The sequence below is a fragment of the Danio rerio genome, chromosome 6, assembly GCF_049306965.1.
Source record: "Danio rerio strain Tuebingen ecotype United States chromosome 6, GRCz12tu, whole genome shotgun sequence".
Taxonomy (NCBI): domain Eukaryota; kingdom Metazoa; phylum Chordata; class Actinopteri; order Cypriniformes; family Danionidae; genus Danio; species Danio rerio.
This window is the reverse complement of record NC_133181.1, coordinates 41,462,501-41,482,387: the sequence shown is the minus strand read 5'-3', so window position 1 is coordinate 41,482,387 and position 19,887 is coordinate 41,462,501. Positions and strand designations below refer to the sequence as shown.

General features: G+C 36.6%; 1 protein-coding gene across 16 annotated transcripts in view; it reads left to right on the top strand.

Moving 5' to 3' along the window:
- Positions 1 to 1,845: 1,845 nt before the first annotated feature.
- Positions 1,846 to 19,887, top strand: part of hdac7b (histone deacetylase 7b) — a 27,019-nt gene continuing 8,977 nt past the window's right edge. For 4 of the 16 annotated variants that reach the window (XR_002459098.3, XM_017356649.4, XM_021477205.3 and 1 more), the window contains exons 1-12: positions 1,846 to 2,255; positions 7,187 to 7,277; positions 8,146 to 8,212; positions 9,671 to 9,744; positions 9,864 to 9,974; positions 10,061 to 10,158; positions 11,912 to 12,020; positions 12,107 to 12,282; positions 17,104 to 17,371; positions 18,405 to 18,532; positions 18,609 to 18,815; positions 18,900 to 18,955. Coding sequence is in view for 13 of the 16 variants with exons in the window: in XM_017356649.4 (XP_017212138.1) it covers positions 7,187 to 7,277; positions 8,146 to 8,212; positions 9,671 to 9,744; positions 9,864 to 9,974; positions 10,061 to 10,158; positions 11,912 to 12,020; positions 12,107 to 12,282; positions 17,104 to 17,371; positions 18,405 to 18,532; positions 18,609 to 18,815; positions 18,900 to 18,955 (1,385 nt within the window). In the remaining 3 variants the exon portion in view is untranslated. Of the gene's footprint in view, positions 2,256 to 4,897; positions 5,108 to 7,186; positions 7,278 to 8,145; positions 8,213 to 9,670; positions 9,745 to 9,863; positions 9,975 to 10,060; positions 10,159 to 11,911; positions 12,021 to 12,106; positions 12,283 to 17,103; positions 17,372 to 18,404; positions 18,533 to 18,608; positions 18,816 to 18,899; positions 18,956 to 19,887 lie in introns of those variants that run through there. The other 12 variants (XR_012408072.1, XR_012408073.1, XM_021477204.3 and 9 more) reach the window with 8 other exon arrangements.

The following is a 19,887-nucleotide window of genomic DNA, read 5'->3' as shown; positions in this document are numbered from 1 at the left end:
GCCCAGAATGAAGCATGAAGGTGGATCAGTGATAGTTTAAGCTAGGGATGTCCAGATTGTTGTTGTTTTTTTCGCCCTTGAGTTCAAGTCATTTGATTTTGAGTATCTACCGATACTTTTATAATACATGAGAAAAAGAATAAAGAATAGTGAAGAAACAGATCTAGCATGTTCCTTATTTTTTTTTTAAGACACTTTATTTTAACATTCAACAGCTCTGTTAACAAACAGAGCATTCAAGTACAATCAAGTAATAATTCTTCACTTTCGGACTTTAAAGCAACAGTAAATATAAAAAAGTATAATATAAAAACAAATAGCAGCTCAACTTAAAATACCCTGCAGGCAATCCCGTTTACATATCTCACAGTTTGCTACAGCAATGTTGTTGTTATCAACTTTATAATACCTCCAGACCGCAGACATACTCGAGCTTTTCGATTAAAGATGCTTTCATGTTCTACTTTGCCAGCATTTAACCAATAGTGTCTCTGCAACAAAGTGATGTCATGCCGCACGCGTTGCTTTTTCTGTGTGGTCAAAAAGAGGTCTAACTCTGTGCCATTGCATAACTATAGTGATGCTGTATTAAATGATTTAAAATAATGAGAATATATATATATATATATATATATATATATATATATATATATATATATATATATATATATATATATATGTCCTCCCTGATAGGGAGGTAATGTCCAATTCTGATCGAGGCTGAAACCATGTGCCCGATTTCCGATCACTTGATTGTAGTTTGGGCTACAATATCATGCCATTCTCCATGCCCACTACTTTTGTTGTGCTAGATTGGCATGTCACAGCCAAGGATTACTGAACCATTCTGGAGGCCCATATGCACCAAATGGTTTAAATGATGTATCCTGAAGGCAATGCTGTTTATCAATGATAATGCACCAGTACACACAGCAAGGCTGGCGACAGAGTGTTTTGATAAACATGAAAGTGAAGTATATTATGTTGAACATGATCTCCCATAGCCTGCACACTCACCAGCTCTAAATATTACTGATGTAAATATTAGGTGTAATATTTTGACAAACGACTTTATTCGCCATTATCTTTCCTTTTATGTCAGGTCAGGGTGCGCGTTATAAAGATCATTTCAACATATTGCCAGTCAGCAGTACCACACGCAAGTGTCTTATTGTCTGTAGTAAATGCACACTGGAGTAGGACCAAAGTTGTTTATTTAGATAAACAAAAATGTTCTTGTAGCTTCATATTATTAGTTACATCACTGATGACTGTTTTAATAGTGTTTATGTTTCCTTTTCTGGACATTTAACCTTTTGGGCTGCCTATGGAGGATGAGGGAGCTCTCAGATTTCCGAATATGCACGTAGGTCTCAGGGGATTGACATAAGGGTGAGTAATTAATAACAGAATTTACATTTACAGGTGTACTAACCCTTAAGTCATACCCCACCCCCCAAGATTCATTTGTGAGTTTTTAGATATATTTCAAGATGTCTTCTTAAATACATGACAAAAACTGACTCTTGCATATATTTCAGTAAAACGACAGAATAATGCATTGCATGAAGCACAATGAGATCATCAGATCTTTGTAGTTTGAGTGTTTGGCTGAGCAAACGTCACCACGTCAGCAGGCATCATCTGTGACATGTCCTCAATAAAGCGAAACCAACATATTTAAACATGTAGTAGGTCATCCACCTGACATTGCACATATTTAACTCACTTGTACATCTACTTAGTCTAATCTCCATCCTAGAATAAACTTCTTTTATTGTACAAAACGAGAAGGGTGGGCACCAGATCATTTTGTGCGCCTTGCCTTCATTATCTTTCAAATACACACTCTTCTTTAACATGACTCTGACCACAAAACCATTATCCAAGCTATACTGTGGCTAATGCAAACATTAGGATATCCTTTGCATGCACAGCTCAGGGGTTCCTAGTGAAATCACTAATAGATTTGTTGAGAGAAGCGAACAACTGTTGATGTAGTGAGAAGAGAGGAAGCTGAGCAGGAGGGGCTTCAGTCAGTAAATGTAGCTGTACTGTATGTCACTCAGCTAAATCACACCTTTGGAGTTTACAGCAGTGGAGCGCCAGTGTTTCTGCAGATGCTTGCATTTCAGATTTCTGCTGTTCATTTTATAGTGTGGACTCTAAAGTGAGCAAATGCATTTTAGTTGGTTTTGAGGACTTGATGCCCGGAAGTACATATTAGAAGTGGAAAAGATATGCAGACGTGACAGGTAAGTGTCAACTTTATTTGACTTCTTTACTCACCGAAAAGTCTGTTTAAGTTCCGCATAGAACAGTATGAGATGTTTTTTGTAGTATTGTAGTAGTTTGGGAAGTCAGATATTATGATATATATTTGCATAATCTGTACAGTACAATTAAAAATGACTTTTGAGTTCATTTGTTTAGTAACTTAAGAATTATGAGGGCTTTATTTACAGATATTTTGAGTAGATTTCTTGATTTTATTGGTATTATTGGTCAACACAACAAACAGAAATTTATTTATAATCACCAAGCGTGCTTATTACCTTTAATCTCTGAGAAGGACAGTCATATTATCTGTACTGTAGCTGTCTAACGTTGACATTTACTCATTTAGCTTTTATATAAAGCATTGCACTACAAATCTTTAGAGTGTTGCTTGTCATATAAATCAGGGGTTCTCAAACTTTTCAGCCTGCGACTCCTAAAAGAACAACTCCAGTGACTTGGAGATGGTTATAAACATGCAAATATTGCACACAATGGTGCACACAGACCAATAGGAACTATATAAACACGAGCATATTGACACACAAAACAACAATTGTAACAACAATTTTATTTTTCATAATCATCATTCCCTTAATTGAATATTAACATCACATAATGAGAATGTTGTGCACAATATTTACAGTACAAGACTTCTTGGTTTAGTTTTGGAGACCGCCACTTGGAGATCATCCTCCACGTTCAGTCGTGGGCTTTATTTTAATGGATGTGAGTGCCGTGAAGATGTCAAAGTTTAACATTGTGCCATAACATCAATCTTCTGCAACCAATGCTATTGCTATGACATTAATCTAGCATAATAACTTCATGGGTCCACACTGAAATGGGAAAAAAGCATTTAAAGGCTTATGGATTTTTATTTGCTTGTTGTTTTTTATGTAAATATGAAATATTAAGTATACATTAAACACATTATAAGTTAAAAACTTTTTTATCTTCTGTAGATTATAGATAAAACATGGTAATTGTAATAGTTTGATACCATATATGAGATTTTTTGGAAATCACCAAGCGACCCCCACTTTGGAAACCACTGATATGAACTACAAGATTATTTCATTTCCTTTGTGTATTACATTTGAGTGTCGGTCAGTTAACAAATACAGAAAATTGAAAATATTTTGAGAATATGCAGTAATACTTTATTTACACTGAATATTTGGAGTCAGATTTCTTGATTTTATTAGAGTTATTGTCAGTGGTGGAAAGAAACATGTGTAAACATAACATTCTGTAGTGTATTTAGTTTTTGCCTAGCAGGTACACAACATCATAAGATGTTAATATTAAATTAGATTTAGATTGTGATGTAAGGTGATCAAAATTCAGTGTCTAGCTAACGTCTAAAAAAGTTATTTTTCACGTCCAAAAATGACACTGATATTTGGTTAATTTTAGGTTGTTAGAAAGTTATCAAAATCCAACGTCGAGCTAACATCTTAAACTAACATCATATTGACATAAAATACTGACATTTATTCATCATAAATGGCAAGCAAAACCCAACGTGAAGTCATAGTGGTAACGTCCACAAAGCGTCAAGCTGTAACATCATTTCAGGTTGGACAGTGGACATTGACGTCGGCCTGACATTGAGTTCTGATGTAAACTCGATTTTTATTTCCAAACAAAAGGCATCATCCCCACGACGTTGGGGTATAATGTTAATCTGACGTCATGTTGATGTCCTGTGCCTGTTGGGTGTTTAAGGTCATTTCGGTCATCATACAGTAAACATTTTCTCTTCAGTGACATGCATCTAAACAGTCTCTGGGTCATTGTGTGTGATGATTTTGGACATCTTCTTGGACACTTTTAATGCTTTCAAACAGTTTGCTGTAATTATGTATCACCCATGTCTTGTGGTAGTTTATTAAGATGTGATTTACCTTTTTATGTGTGATTTGATTGGACAGGAACCACAGGACTGATTTTTATAATCCAAGAAAAAATAAAGTAGTGACTGCAGGTTGAAGGAAAGTAGTGGAGTAAAAGTACCGATAATGCACTAAAAACCTATTCAAAGGAAAGGAAAAGTACACATTTTTAAAACTGCTTAGTAAATTACAATTCCTGAGAAAAACTAATCCATTACGATAGTTTGAGTATTTATATTTTGTTACTTTACACCACTGGTTATTGTTACATGTCAGACAAAAATATATCTACAATTGATTAGCTTGCCTTTAAAAACTTTAAACTCAGTAAAGTTCTGCACGGTAGAAGTTTTGACAGTATTTGTCAGTTTTTTAAATACATTTAAGATCCCTAAAGTGTGAGGCTTGCACAAACTTGTTCAAAACTTTTTTTCATTCATCATTCAATATTGATGGGTGTCAAAATAAAAGCTTTGAAGTTACAAACATCACTCATAACACAACATTCCTGAAGATAGACTTCTTGTGCTTTTCCCTTTTTTTGATGTTTCCCGAAAGTCATTTAAGCCAAATATAAGTCAGGCAAATTGTAGGATGAGAATAGCACACCCTACTTACATAAATCACCTCTAAATCAGACAAACAAATCTAATTTTAGCTGCAGGAAGTGGATGGGTTTCTTCAATGTGCGCCTTAATAGAGCACTTCCTCGTCAGCTGTATGGTTACCATAGTGATCCAGCCCAGATTGAGTGCAGCATGGTTTCTGCGGTGGCATATAACTAAATGCTGGTGATGTTTCGCTATGTGTAGGCTTCATAAAAACAAATACAGAGGACACTGCAGACACGATTTAGCGCGCGATTAGGCTCTTGCTTTGGGTGAACTGTGGTAAACTATTTTTATCTGCTTTCTTTTGTCTTTGGATGTAAAGTAAGTGTTGCTTTGCACAATTTATTGAAGTTTGGGAGACTGAGGAGGGTTGTGGCGCTAATTAACACCTTTTTTTCACTGTCGTCTGCTGCAAATTAACTCATAAATCTAAATGGTGTAATGATTTACTTCACTGCTAACAAGAAAAAACACTGAATAAATACAAAAGCTTCTTATTAGTATGTGAAGACCTAAAAACTAAAATGTAACCTAAAATGTATTTTGAATAGGGGCGACATGGTGGCTTAGTGTTTAGCACTGTTGCCTCACAGCAAGAAGGTCGCTGGTTTAAGTCCCGGCTAGACCAGTTGGCATTTCTGTGTGGAGTTTGCATGTTCTGCATGTGTTCACGTAGGTTTCCTCCGGGTGTTTCAGTTTCCCCCACAAGTCCAAAGACATGAGTGTGTATGGATGAATGAGTGTGTATAGATCCCAGTATTGGGTTGCAGCTGGAGGGGCATTCGCTGTGTAAAACATATGCTTGATAAGTTGGCGGTTCATTCCGCTGTTGTGACCCCTGATGAATAAAAGGACAGAGCCGAAAGAAAATGGATGAATTCAGATTATGTCTGTCATCATTTAATCACTCTTTACTTGTTTCAAACCTGTTGGACTTTATTTCTTCTGTTGAACACTAAAGATATTTTGAAGAAAGCTGAAAACCTGTAACCATTGACTTCCATAGTATTTGTTTTTTTCCTACTATGAATGTCAGTGGTCTTCCTCAAAATATCATGTTTTCTAGGAAACACATACAAGTTTGGAACCATTTGAGAGAGTAAAAAGTGAGTAAGTTAAAATTTTTGAGTGAACTATCCCTTTAAGTCAGGGCAGACACATCCCACAGCATTTAATATTTCAATGCACTGCAAATTTTTTTTAACTGAAATCAGTTTTTTTTTGTTTGTTTTCTAATATGAACTACAGATAGATTTACTTCTTATTCGTTTATTCATTCATTTTCTTTTCGTCTTAATCCCTTTATTAATCTGGGGTCGCCACAGCGGAATGAATCGCCAACTTATCCAGCATATGTTTTACACAGCGGATGCCCCTCCAGCTGCAAACCTTCACTGGGAAACACTCATACAAACTCATTCACACACATATACTACGGACAATTTATCCTACCCAATTCACCTGTACTGCATGTCGTTGGACTTGTGAAAGAGGCCAGAGCACCCAGAGGAAACCCAAGCGAACACGGGGAGAACATGCAAACTCCACACAGAACTGCCAGCTAACCTAGCCAGGCTTGAACCAGCGACCTTCTTGTTATGAGCCGATTGTGCTACCCACTGCATGTGTCACCCCTACTTCTTATTTACAATTAAAAGTCTTGTTTTTTTGTGAAGGAAATGTTTTTAGCTTTCTCAAAATGAACGAATAAATGGGGTTTAGTATGAGAAGTATGTTTCCTTTCCAGATATTTGTTCTTTAATAATTTTAAATAATATATTTCGAGCAATTTTTCAGAAAACAAGAGTTTTATAATTTTTCTACTGGAAAAACTTTTCTTTGTGCGTGGTGCTATTTCAAAATTCTACTGATTGAGAGCAGAGGAATTAATCCATCAGCTTTTTTGATGTTGCTGTCTTGTTCCTAACCCCCTTTTACTTTGTTTTGATCCGTTTGTTGATATTGTAAATATCAGTCTCTGTAAATACACGGTGAGAAGCAGTAGGGGTAAATATTTTCTCTTGTTTTTATGTATATGTACAGGAGTGAGGTTTAGGATTTTATGTTTATTTCTGTTATTTTCTTTGTAAGGTGTATGTAAGTGTGGTTGTTTAGGTTGTGTGTACTTTTTGTTTATTATTTTGTTGTGGGTCTTCTCCGAGATATAGGCTTCAGGTTTTGGGTGAAAAAAAGAAGAAAAAGACAAAAAAAAAAAGACAAATAAACTCCTAGAATCATAAAAGTAAATTTTATTTGTCCAAGTGTTCTTTTATGTTGCGTCCCTGATCCTCGACAAGGGTCGTAACACTGATTCATGTTTTTTACTTGGGTTTTTTAAATGTTTGGTGCGCTCTGCAGCCTGTTCCTAACTAACACACTGGTGTCATCCTCATCATTCAGATGTCTCACCATCAGCAGCACCGGACACTGGAGAGAGGGAGGAGGAGCACACAAGAGGACAAACTGTCTTTGAGGAAAGAGAGCGAACAAAGTACTCTCATGCTTTCTTTACAAATTTTATTTTGTCATCATCTCACTTGTTCCAAGCCTGTTTGAGTTTTTTTTTTCTTCTGTTGAACACAAAAGGAGATATTTTGAAGAAAGTTGGAAACCTTTAACCAGTATTTTTACCAACTATGGATTATAGTGACTACTGGAAAATACCAGTATATTGAACATTCTTCAATATATCTTCTTTTTTGCTCAACAGAAAAAAAGAAAGTCGTGAAGGTTTGGAACTATCTGAGGATGAGGAAATCGTGAGGAAATTTTTGGGTTAACTATACCTTTTTAAAAATTTAGGTGAACTAACTTTTTTTATTTAAAAAAATCATCAAAATATAATTGAACTGCAAGTTAAATACTCAAAACAGTGTGTAAACCCATATAGAAAATACAGAAACATTTTGAAATGTCATATAAGGAAAATAAAAACAATACCTTAATTGTTTTAATCATCTAAGCCAGGGATGTCCAAACTCAGTCCTGGATGGCCGGTGTGTCCTGCAGAGCAATTGCTCCATGGTTTAAATTTCTGTCCAGAGCGGTCATTTTTTGATCCTTGATTGGTCTCACGCAGTCAAGTGATGCGATTTCGCAGGTCAGAGTTCACCAAGCTTGAACTTTGCACCGCAGCAACCTGCGAAACTTGATGCATGACCTTGCGTTTCTGATCTGATGCATTTGCGTGCGTATGAATGGAAGTCTATGGGAGAAAAATCCTACTGTGACTGCAACTTAAGAGCTTGATTAGCTTGCCCAGGTAACTTTGCAGGACACCGGCCTTCCTTTCTGACCCTGATGTGTTCTTTTAAGCTGTTTTTAATCATCTGAACTGTGATTTGATGGTTTTTACTCAGCAGGTGCTGGCTGTAGTCTCTCGGTGAGAAGAAAGCTGTATGAGTATATCTGCAATAAGCAGCACAGGTTAGTAACAATAAAACTGCAATTACTGCTCTGCAAGGATTAATGGCCTTTGTCAACAACCTTACGCCCTATTCACACGGGGCTTCAGCGTCAACGCTTGACAGAGGGCGTGTCTGAAGTTGGAGCTGAAACGATCGTCATAGAAGCGTCAGCCAATGAAATTCAGTCAGGGTCTGTCATCATTACTGAACACTTGGGCTTGTCCATTGGAAATATTCAATAAAAGTCTAATCTCATTTAGTAAATTGTGTATACTTACATATTTGGGACATGTGCTGTAATACTTTTAGATACTAAATACGCATGATAGATTTTTTGGGGGGTGGTCCCTATCAAAAATCCGGTGCAATGTGCTGTGGTGGAATCTGGTTCTGTTGAAGCCAGCTTATTTCTAACGATTGGTTTAGTGTTGATATTATTTAAAATTTTTATTATTTGCGTAATTATATTTGTTTTAATCATTTTGTGTTTAGATTTGTCCATCTGTTGGGTTTTAAAGAGGTGTGTACCATAGGGTATAAAACTAGGAAGTGTGTTTTGATGTGAGTCACAGTTTTTTGACCACCCTTCATTTTTATTGTTCATTTATTAGTTTGCTGGAAATTGGAAATGAATTTAGAAATAGTTTGAAACGAATCTTTGCATGTAACAAAATTATGAAATTAAATATGTAATGGATGTGGAGTGCGTCCACCTGTTTCCCGAATCCACTGTGGAAAGGATAAAGCCGAATGGATGAGGATGATCATCTACAGAATGATGGCCTTTGACCATTTTGTGGATAGTGATCAGTTTTTCCGCTTACAAAATTTGCCATGTAAATAGCAAAAATGCCCCATTGCGACACTCTCAGACTCTAACATACTATGGCAGATGAGATTCTGATTGGTTTAATGCATGTTATGCCCCAAAAAACACTTATAACTCATTATAAGAATAAGGACAACACTTTTTGGCAATGCGCCTGGTGCACAGACCATTTTTCCTGTGCTTAAAAGTGGATTCAGACACAATCTAAGTTAGACCATGCTTGGCTAATATCATTCAAATAATGCCCAATGATGTTTAAGAACGTCTAATCTTTGATGCATAAATGTAATTTTGGACCACAAAACCATTCATAACAGTTTTTTTTTTAAATTAAGATGTTTATAAATATTTTGAAATCTGAATAAATAAGCTTTGCATTGATTTATGGGTTGTTAGGACAGAACGTGTTGCCAATATTTGATTGACATACAACTGTTTCAATATCTGCTATCTGAAGATTAAAAAAAATCTACATATTGAGAAATCTCATATTGCTTTTTAATTTTTTTTGGGCATGAAAAAAAATAAAAAAAAATAAATACTCATACCCTAAAATTAAGGTTTCGTGCACCAGGGTCACATATGAAGCTTTTACTGCATTTAATTTCGATTTTAAACCGGAGTGTTTTTGTTGTTGGTGTTGTTCAGGACATCTGCAGGTCAGGACATACAGCAGCGTGAATTAGACCGACAGGAAGAGGACAATCCACTAAGAAGAACAGGTGACGCATCTGCACATCGACTTAAACTCTGTTACTTTACCTGTCTGAAAATAACTTGACGAATGGCAATCTTAATATTTATAATTTAATCATAAAAATGTGTGTGTTTGTGTGTGAAGCCTCTGAGCCTATTCTGAAGCTGCGATCAAAGAGAAGTATGACGGGGAGACAGAATCCATTGCAGCGTAAAACCAGCGCGCCCCCTGCTGTCGGGGATCCAGACTCCATGGGTGAGGATTCACTTTGTTCTTTCATATACTCATGTTTTTTTCTAGTCTAAGCACAAAGATTCAAAAAGGATGTTTTTATTTTATAGCGGTTTCTGCCAGTTCTGCTACAGTTTCATCACTAGATAATCAAATGAATCGTCAAGAGCTGATTCAAACCACAACCTACAGTGCATCATCAGGCAAGGTCTGTTACTGCTTTTAAGATAATCAAGCATTATTATTTAGCAGTATTGGGGGAAAAGTAATATATTACAATCTTAAGTCACTTAAAAAATGCAGTAAATTATGTTACTTGGTTACCTTTGGAGGAAAGTGTGTAGACTAAGTATGAATATATGTTTGCATTTTTAAAAAGAGTTTTAGGCTTAAAATTGTAATATATTACTTAGTTTTACCCAAACATGTTTCTATATTTAATTGTGTGTGGCTATTGTTTAAGCAACTTGTAGAACTACACTTTAATAGAACTGTTTTCTGTTTTAATATATATATAATCTGTTCATGTGATGACAACACACTCACCGGCCACTTTATTAGGTACACCTGACCAACTGCTCATTAACACAAATTTATAATCAGCCAATCGCATGGCAGAAACTCAAAGCATTTATTCAAGTAGACTTGATTAAGACGATCTGCTGTAGTTCAAACTGAGCATTAGAATGGGGAAGAAAGTTGATTTAAGTGACTTTGAACTTGGCATGGTTGTTGGTGCCAGACAGGCTGGTCTGAGTACTTCAGAAACTGCTGATCTACTGAGATTTTCACTCAAAACCATCTACCGTCTGTGGGCCCAAATGCCTTGTTGATGCCAGAGATCAGAGGAGAATGGCCAGACTGGTTCAAGCTGATAGAAAGGCAACAGTAACTTAAATAACCACTCGCTACAACTGAGGTTTGCAGAAGAGCATCTCTGAACACACAACACATCAAACCTTGAAGCAGATGGGCTACAGCAGCAGAAGACCACACCGGGTGCCACTCCTGTCACCGAAGGACAGGACACTGGGGCTACAATTCGCACAGGCTCACCAAAATTGGACAAAAGATAATTGGAAAAACGTTGCCTGGTCTGATGAGTCTTGTAATGGTCTTGGTGTAATGGTGTGGGGGATATTTTCTTGCCACACTTTGGCCCATTAGTACTAGTTGAACATCGTGTCAATACCACAGCCTACCAAAGTATTGTTGCTGACCATGTCCATCACTTTATCAGCTTTATGACCACAGTGTACCCATCTTCTGATGGCTACTTTCAGCAGGATAACGTGCCATGTCATAAAGCGTGAATCATCTCAGACTGGTTTCTTGAACATGACAATGAGTTCACTGTACTCAAATGGCCACCACAGTCACCAAAGCTCAATCCAATAGAGCACATTTGGGATGTGGTGGAACGGGAGATTCGCATCATGGATGTGCAGCCAACAAATCTGCAGCAACTGCGTAATGCTATCATGTCGATATGGACCAAAATCTCTGAGGAATATTTCCAATACCTTGTTAAATCTATGCCACAAAGAATTAAGGCAGTCCTGATGGCAAAAGGGGTCCAACCTGGTACTAATAAGGTGTACCTAATAAAGTGGCCGGTGAGTGTATACTTTCAGCAATCATTACTGCAGTCTTTAGTGTAACATGATGTCTCGGAAATGACCTAATACACTGACGTTATTCTCTTAGTAATATTAACAGTTGTGCTGCTGTTATTACTTACTAAATAGAATGTTTGACTCTGTTATTACAGAGAAACAATTAAACTATTTATTTTGATTATATATGCCATATATATTTTTTTTCATTTAGTTTAATCCACTACAGAGAAAAATAATATGTCATTATAAATGTCTTTACTAAGACTTCTAATCAATATAATGCATCTTTGCTAAAAAATAAATAGTACCGTAAGTAGGTAACACCACTGCTCATTTCTTCAGGAAGACTCTCCTTTACAAATCAGCATTCAGCACCCCGTCCTCTGGCCTGCATATGCTGCCACTGCTTACAATCCTCAGGTCTTCACTCTTTATCCACATATTTTTACAGGTAACGCATACATCCACATTTTGAGATCATTAAATCTGTGTAAATGAGAAAAGGTGAAGGTAATTTGCATTGAATCTCTATCACAGTTACTGGGCAGCAGTGGCCGCCGATGCCTCATAGACCTTTAATCAAATCCCAGTCAGCACCTTCTTATATACAGCAATACACACATATACACACTCCGGCTTATACACTGGTACAACCCATGTACCAACAACAGTGGCCACAAGAGACATTCCAGCAACACACCCTTCCAGAAAAGGTAAGAAAGTGAATAATTCATAAATGCTTTAAAGGAAAAAAAGTTGAGAAAAATGAAAATTCTGTCATCATTTTACTCCCTTCACATTCCAAACCTGTTTGACTTTCTTCTATTGAACACAAAAGAAGATATTTCGAAGAAAGCTGGAAACCTGTAGCCATTGACTGTCATGATCACCAGCGATCCACTCCTGACCGATCGCTGATGAACTACATATGTCTTGTTAAGGAACTACAAATCCCATCAGGCCATGTCACACACACCAGTTGTTGATCATGGCTGACAAACAAAGCTGACCCTTGTAATCACTGATCATTCAGACTATTTACACAACACATACACCAGTTTAGCACGGAGTCTTTAATGTGTGCACGTTGCATGGTTCTTTGTGTTGCCTGTTTGTATTTTTGACCTTAGCCTTGTTTAGTGTTTGATTTTGTTTTGCCGCCTATTTTCAACCTCATGCCTGATTTTGACTACGTTTTTCAATCTTCCTTTATATACCAGCTACTAGTGGAGTGCAGAGCAAGGCTTCATGAAACACTGAAACTGTTGAATGTTTTGAAACCCACTCTACAGTGACACCTAGTGGTTGTTTTTTATATATCGCTCTGGAACAGCTTCAGCAAAGAATCCGTTAAACACATCGAGGTATTAAACCCCACGTTGTAGAGTTGAAGCTTCAAAGTGATATTAGTGATTTAATCTAGCATGCAGAGATAATGGGATTGAATCCAGATTGATGCAGCTATAAATGTTGAGTTTTTAATGCTCTGTTTTTATAACGTGTATCGTTCAAACATTGGTCTGACATCCAGATGAACACTTTGTGTATAAATATGTCTTGTTTTGGTCATAAACCATGTGGTCATGCTTTGATGCAGTGTTTCGACTCACTTGCGCTTCGGAATCTCGACACTGTGTTAACGTCAGTTTCACAGAGAGGGGTCTGGATGCAGACCTGGTGCAGTGCAATCTGGGCTGCATCCAATGCTTTTTAATGGGCTCACCTAACCCCACCCCTAACCATCACAGTGACGTCACTCACTCCATTTGAGTGCATTGTGTCTGACACTGCATCACTGAGTGATGCAATCTCAGCTTGCATCATAAAGGCTGCATCCAGATACTATTGGTTTCACATCAACCATCCATACCAGCTACTCCTGTTTTGACCTTAAACCAGCAATTGGTTCCTTACCACTGTTGTCCCACGTCGTTCTCCCGCATGTGACATTGACTTCCATAATATTTGTTTTACTACTAGGGATGTCAATGGTTACAGGTTTGCAGCTTTTTTCAAAATATTTTCTGTGTTCAGCTGAAGAAAGAAAGTAAAACTGGTTTGAGTAAATAGAGGGTAGTTTGTATAGTAAGTACATTTTCATTTTTGGTTGAACCGTCACTTCAACTTCTGTTTAGTCAGGCCCGGCGCCAGGATGTCAGAACTGAGGGGGCATTTTAAATCCATAGGGGGGCACTAGACATGGTGGCTGATTTTGGTCTCTCTTGTTCCTTTCATTTAGGCTATTTATTCACATTTATTATTACTTTACTTTGTTACTGACCTAAGGCAGTAATATACGTTTTAATAGTAATAATAATATGCACAGTTTCGCTATTACTGATTTTATTATGCAACGATACCGCTTATTAATGCAGACGGATCATGGCTTCAGTGCCAAACGAGTGCTTTAAATCATATGTTATTCTCCTTATTTATTTCAATTTTATTTCAAATAGCAGGCATTTGAATGTTAAAAGTTTTAGGTAAAGACGTCAAATTATGCCCACACATGCAAGCTGACCCACGATCAGACTATTCGTAACCGGTAAATAAATATAGTGAAATCAGCTTAACCGAGTCATCACGCTTCACGTGGCCCATTATCCAATCAACATCAGTGTTAGGGAAAAGCTAAATGTTACAATCTAATGTCATTCAAAACAATGACTTAGTTACATTTTAAGGCATTAGTGTAGCCAGAAAAATACCTAAAAAAGAGACCAAAATTCACAGTTATTACCGTAAAAATTAGTTTGGCACGGATAACACAACTCAATAGGCTATAAAACTTTTTTCATCATTTTAAATGTAAAAATAAAGATTTATCTTAGGCTATCATAAGTGTGTTTTTTTTTTTCGTGATATTGTCAGCTTGTCATTTGTAAACCATCATAAACCATTAGGTTACTTGGCCTACCCGTCATTTTATTTATTAATTTATAATACATTTTAATAACTTGTTTTCAGGTTATTTTTATTTTAGGGCCATGAGCTACAAGTCAAAACAAATTCGATATGCTGTAGGTTTATAATATATTTAATGTTTTTTAATTTTGCATAAGCAAATAGCAGTATAGCCTTAATTACATATTTTAAAAAGATTATCATCCAGCCTACCTGCAGCATGTGAGAGGTTTCTCGGTTGATCCGCGGTAAATCCACTTAAGCAATATATTCAATTTATAACACTGCAAACTTGACTTCGCAGGCCGATCATCTTTAAACGCAAAAGGCATTTATTAAGTGTTATACCTTGACTGCTGCTGCATAATGGGATGTTTCTCTACACAACTGTAAAAGTGCGCTTTTTAGCAATGTCAAAATGAAAGCAAACAATCAAAGGGTTCTGCGTTTTGTCAATTTTAGCTTAATTGTAATCATATTATTAGTAATATTAATAAATAAATTAAAATATTATTTATAGTGTAGCCTTCTGTGGGACTGTGCAGTAAACTATTTGTTTTTATTAAAACATTTTATTAGGCTACATCTTCCCGAATAATGAAAATGACTGGCAGTTGCGTCTCTGCTAAAATTAATTTATCAGCAAATTTCTTCTGCGTTTCTTCCTTTTAGAGCTCAAGAGAGTTGTGTTTAAAGAATTAGTTGACCAAAACATGTAATGAATTAAGCTGCTCCTATCATGTCACCCACTTTTCTCACTTGTGAGTTGAGTGCGCCTCCATCGCCGCGTGCGCGTTTTATTTACGGGCGCACCTGACCTAACGCAGGGACCGGATCTCTGGACTATAGGACTAGCTTTAATCTCACCATTTTCATAATTCAATTGCTATGTCATATATTTTAAAATATTTAAATGTGTGTTCTAAAGGTTGGAACGACGGGAGTGTTAATAATTAATGACAGAAAGAATTTTCCGTTTTGAGTGAACAATCCTTTATAAAAACTGGGGGGGCACAAATTCTTTCTGAGGGGGCAATGCCCCCCTTTGCCCCCCCGTAGCGCCGGGCCTGTGTTTAGTTAACCTTACGGTGAACCCCACACCTCTTAGATAAGGTTACTAACTTGGACAAACAGTTGCTAACTGTCTTCACTTGAACGCTGTCAGTGTGAAATAACTAGATGTTTTCAGGGTTCCCAATGGTCATGAAATTTCTGGAATATCATGAAATTTAAAAGGTCTGTTCCAATCTTTGATAGACAGAAAAGTTTATAAATATATCCAAATTCAATTCATTTTTATTTATGTAGCGCTTTTATATTGTTGGTTGTGTCAAAGCAGCTTAACATAGAAGTTCTAGTAAATTGAAACTGTGTCAGTCCAGTTTTCAGTTAAATTTACTTGACTTAAATTTACATTTTATTTATTTATTTATACCATATTTTCCCCCTTGTAGTTATAGTTAAGCTATTTTTCAGTGCCTTTTTTTCTTATCAATCAGCAATAAGTCAATTGCTAAGCTTTGCCTGGAAAATGTACATTTCAAGAGAATTGGCTACAAAATGACCACTTCAAATGATGGATGTTAAAAGTAGAAGCTGAAATCCTGTTGTGCCTGAAGCTTTCTGTTTCCCACCGGTCAAAAAGAGGTATGTAGTTATAATGTTGGCTAGCTAGTTATCAATTAAAAAGTAGCCAAAATGTAGCTTATGTTAGATAGCTTAAGCAGTCACTGACAGAACGAAACATGTAGCTACCTGGGCTGTGAGTCAATTACTGTAAATTCCTTACATTTTTTATTATTTTTTTTACCATCAGTTCTTTAAAGGTCTAGGAAATTCAGCTTTTTAGTTAGTGAAAGTCAGGAAATTAGACATTTGGTTTTGAGTGGGCTGTCCATGATGAATATTGTTAATGTACTGAAGGGAAAGAAATTATTTTACATTTAATGCACTTTGCTAGGGGCAAATTACTTTTTAGCTAATGTTAGCATGAGCTGAAGTTAGTGCTTCTTATCTAATACCTATGCTACAGCAATACAAGGGTTGAGTTAAGTAACTAGGTGATTTTAGTAAAGTTACAAGTACCTAGACAGGTATATTTACCATTTGTAGTGACACAAATGATCATTTTGTCACTTGAGCTGTTGTAAGGTTGTTTCTGACGCGTGAGATCTCAACAAACGAATCATCTTCCAAATACTGCTTATCAGGTTTATTTTTTAACAGATAGTTCTTTTGGCTCAATTTCCACTTACAGTCTGGTACATAAATGCTCATAAAATCACATTGAATGCCTCCACAAAGTTCCTTCCAAACACGGTCAAAAAATGTGCTTCCCTCTAATTACACACCTGCTGTTCTAACTCTTTGCCTACCTATATACTCCTTAAACCCCACACTCCACCCAGTGGTCAAAAACAGCATTACAACAAACACAATGGCTCTTGCTCTAACACCATTTCTATAACACCATCAATCCAATTGGAGCTCCATGCTTCTGAAACCTAAAGATGTCAGATTTCTGGTCCTCGTGCAACTGGCATTGGCTCATCTGCACCAAGGGAGGGGCTTATCTGTAGGTCAAACTGAATGTATGAATGGTTTTATAAAATGTTAATTATATTTCTTAGGTTTCAGTTGGCCCAGCATGGCCTGAGTCTCCTGGAGATCTGGGAAGGTTCAGAAAGAGAACAAGTGAGGAAGTACGCATTTCATCTCAATCCCCGCTTGAAAGCTGTAATCGACAGGGAGTTCAGCTGAAAGAAAACTTGGAATGGAGACACAAAATATTTCACCAGCAGGTTTCACGTGTGCATTCCTTTCCAGACACCTTTGACACACGTCTGTCTTCACATTCAGCCTCAGCTCTGGACATGAGAAAACCAAACTTCACCACAGGTTGGAAAAAAGACTTAATGATGAGAAAGTGTCTTAAGACTAATTCATTTGGGATGACTAAAATACTATTTCTTATACAGTTATTCATGAAATTTACTGACGCAGGTAGGTCACGTGACCATGACAAAATGGCGGATGTAGTATGTCCGAATTCCATTCATACTTTTTACATTCATACTGTATAAAATGTCCTTTTCTAACGGTCGAGTAGTACGTTTAAATTCAAATGCAGTACCTACGCGGTTTCGGACGCAGCCCTGGTTGTTGTGAACTAGGCCACATAACACAAAAAAAAAACTATTGAATCTTGTCACGGCACTCATTTGTCATTTACGACTCCCTACGACCCCCTACGTCAAGGAAATGGTGGCAAAATCGTGTGATCTGACCGGGGCTTTATTTAAGTTTTCTATACTATGCTTCAAAAAAGATGTAACTAAAGAAAAATGCCTAAAATGGCTCTTTTTCTGCTAGATCATTAGGATAATTTCAAATAGCACTAAGCAGTGACTTTGAAATAAACAAACTGTATGTTGTTCTCTAATTTTGATCGCCAATGTAATATTTATGGAAATAAATATATGCTTTATTATCAAAATTATAATTATTTAGCAATTTTCTACATGAAAAGTTAGAGCAGAGTTCAAGATCCCATAATGCAAAACATTATGAAAGCTTTTTAAGCAAAATTCAATATAGTTTCATTCCAAAATAAATCAATGTTAAATGGTCGTTGAGGGAGGTGTCGTGGACGCTGCCCTCTCTATTTTGCCGCCCTAGGTGGTTGCCAAGATCGCCTCTATAGACACGCCGGCCCTGATGATATGTTTCGGATTTGAATCAACTTTTAGTTTAAAGCTCTATTACCATGACAATATTAAATTGAATAAAATTTGTGAACATTTGTAAAAAAAAAAAAAAAAAAAAGTACAGAAGCACAGGCTGGCAATCTGCAACATGCAACTATGAATTGTCCCGTTGTTGTTGATTTGAATATTAGGAACTATCTCTTATACTAAACGTTACATTGTAGGCTTGGTGTATGAGATGATGAAGCATAGGTGTGACTGTAGAGACAGCAGCTGTGGTCTTCATGAAGCTGACCGAGTTACAAGTATCTGGTCAAGACTGCAGGAGTGTGGCCTGAGGAGTCAGTGTAAGGTAAACATCACTGAAGCACTCACGTAAGCTAAAAGAGTTTACTGCACTTACATTTACACTCATGCTTGTGTTTTAGCTGCTTAAAGGCAGGTCAGCCACTGTCGAGGAGCTACTCTCAGTCCATTCAGAGGAACTTGTTTGTTTTTTCACTGGACCAGAACCATATCGAAGTCAAATGGACATTGGTACGATGTGGAAAAATCCCAGAAATTCAGAGGCACTGAAGATGGCTGTTGGTAGCGTGACAGAGCTAGCGCTGTGTGTGGCCAGAGGAGACCTGAGGGTGAGATTATTATAGTCCACTATTCATTCCTCTGTTACTACAAACAAATATCTCATTCCTTGTTTTTCTCTGGTTCATCCTCAGAATGGCTTTGCTGTAGTCACACCTCCTGGACATCATGCATCACGTTCTCAAACACTGTGAGTTTCTAAATCATTACACGCAATTACAGAGAGACTTTAGAAATGATGATGAAGATGTCTACAGCATGAGAACTAAAATCATTAAATGACCTTCAACAATTACTAAATTTCCTACAGAATGTTACGTTTTCACACACACACGTGAACAAATAGCATGTAAATGCATCAAACTTTCACATCGTAATACTCACGACTCTTGAGTACTTTTAAAAGGGCTTCTTTATACTGATACTTTGAGTAATATTTACAACAGATACTTTTCCTCTACTTGCACTACATTCTTGGGCAAGTAACAGTAATTTGACTTGAGTATGATTTTTTCAGTTCGCTAATCGAAATTGCACTTAATATAAAAACAGACTAATACACTCTTGTCAGTCAACACGAGACAATTATGTGTAAAGAAAATTTATACATTTAAATTCATTTTTATTTGTTTTTATATTCTTAGTAGTAAAAATGGTGGATTAGGTATATTGAACGTGGTTAACATAAAACATGATATTCTGATGAGTGTTGGAAACCAGCAGCCATTGAGATCGGATGTGCTATAAATATTATGGAGGTCAATGGCTGTTTTTTCCAACACTCTTCAATTTCCTTTGAGTTTGTTGAACAGAAGAAAGAAACTCAAACAGGTTTGGAACAAGTGGAGGATGAATAAATCATAACAGAATGATCAAAACACCACACAAATAAAGTTTCATGACTCTTTAAAACTGCCCTTTGAATGCTTTAATAAAAGTGTTGTTTTGGTAACTGTCACTTTAAATTTAAATAAGATTATGCTCTTATCAAAGGAGGGCGGAGCTACAAACTCTGCAGATTCCAAACATTACTAATGTTATCTCTGAAAAACGAAGGTAGTCTATGGAGAATACAGTTCATTTGTGCATCCCAAAACTCCACATTTAAAATGCCTCTTAGGA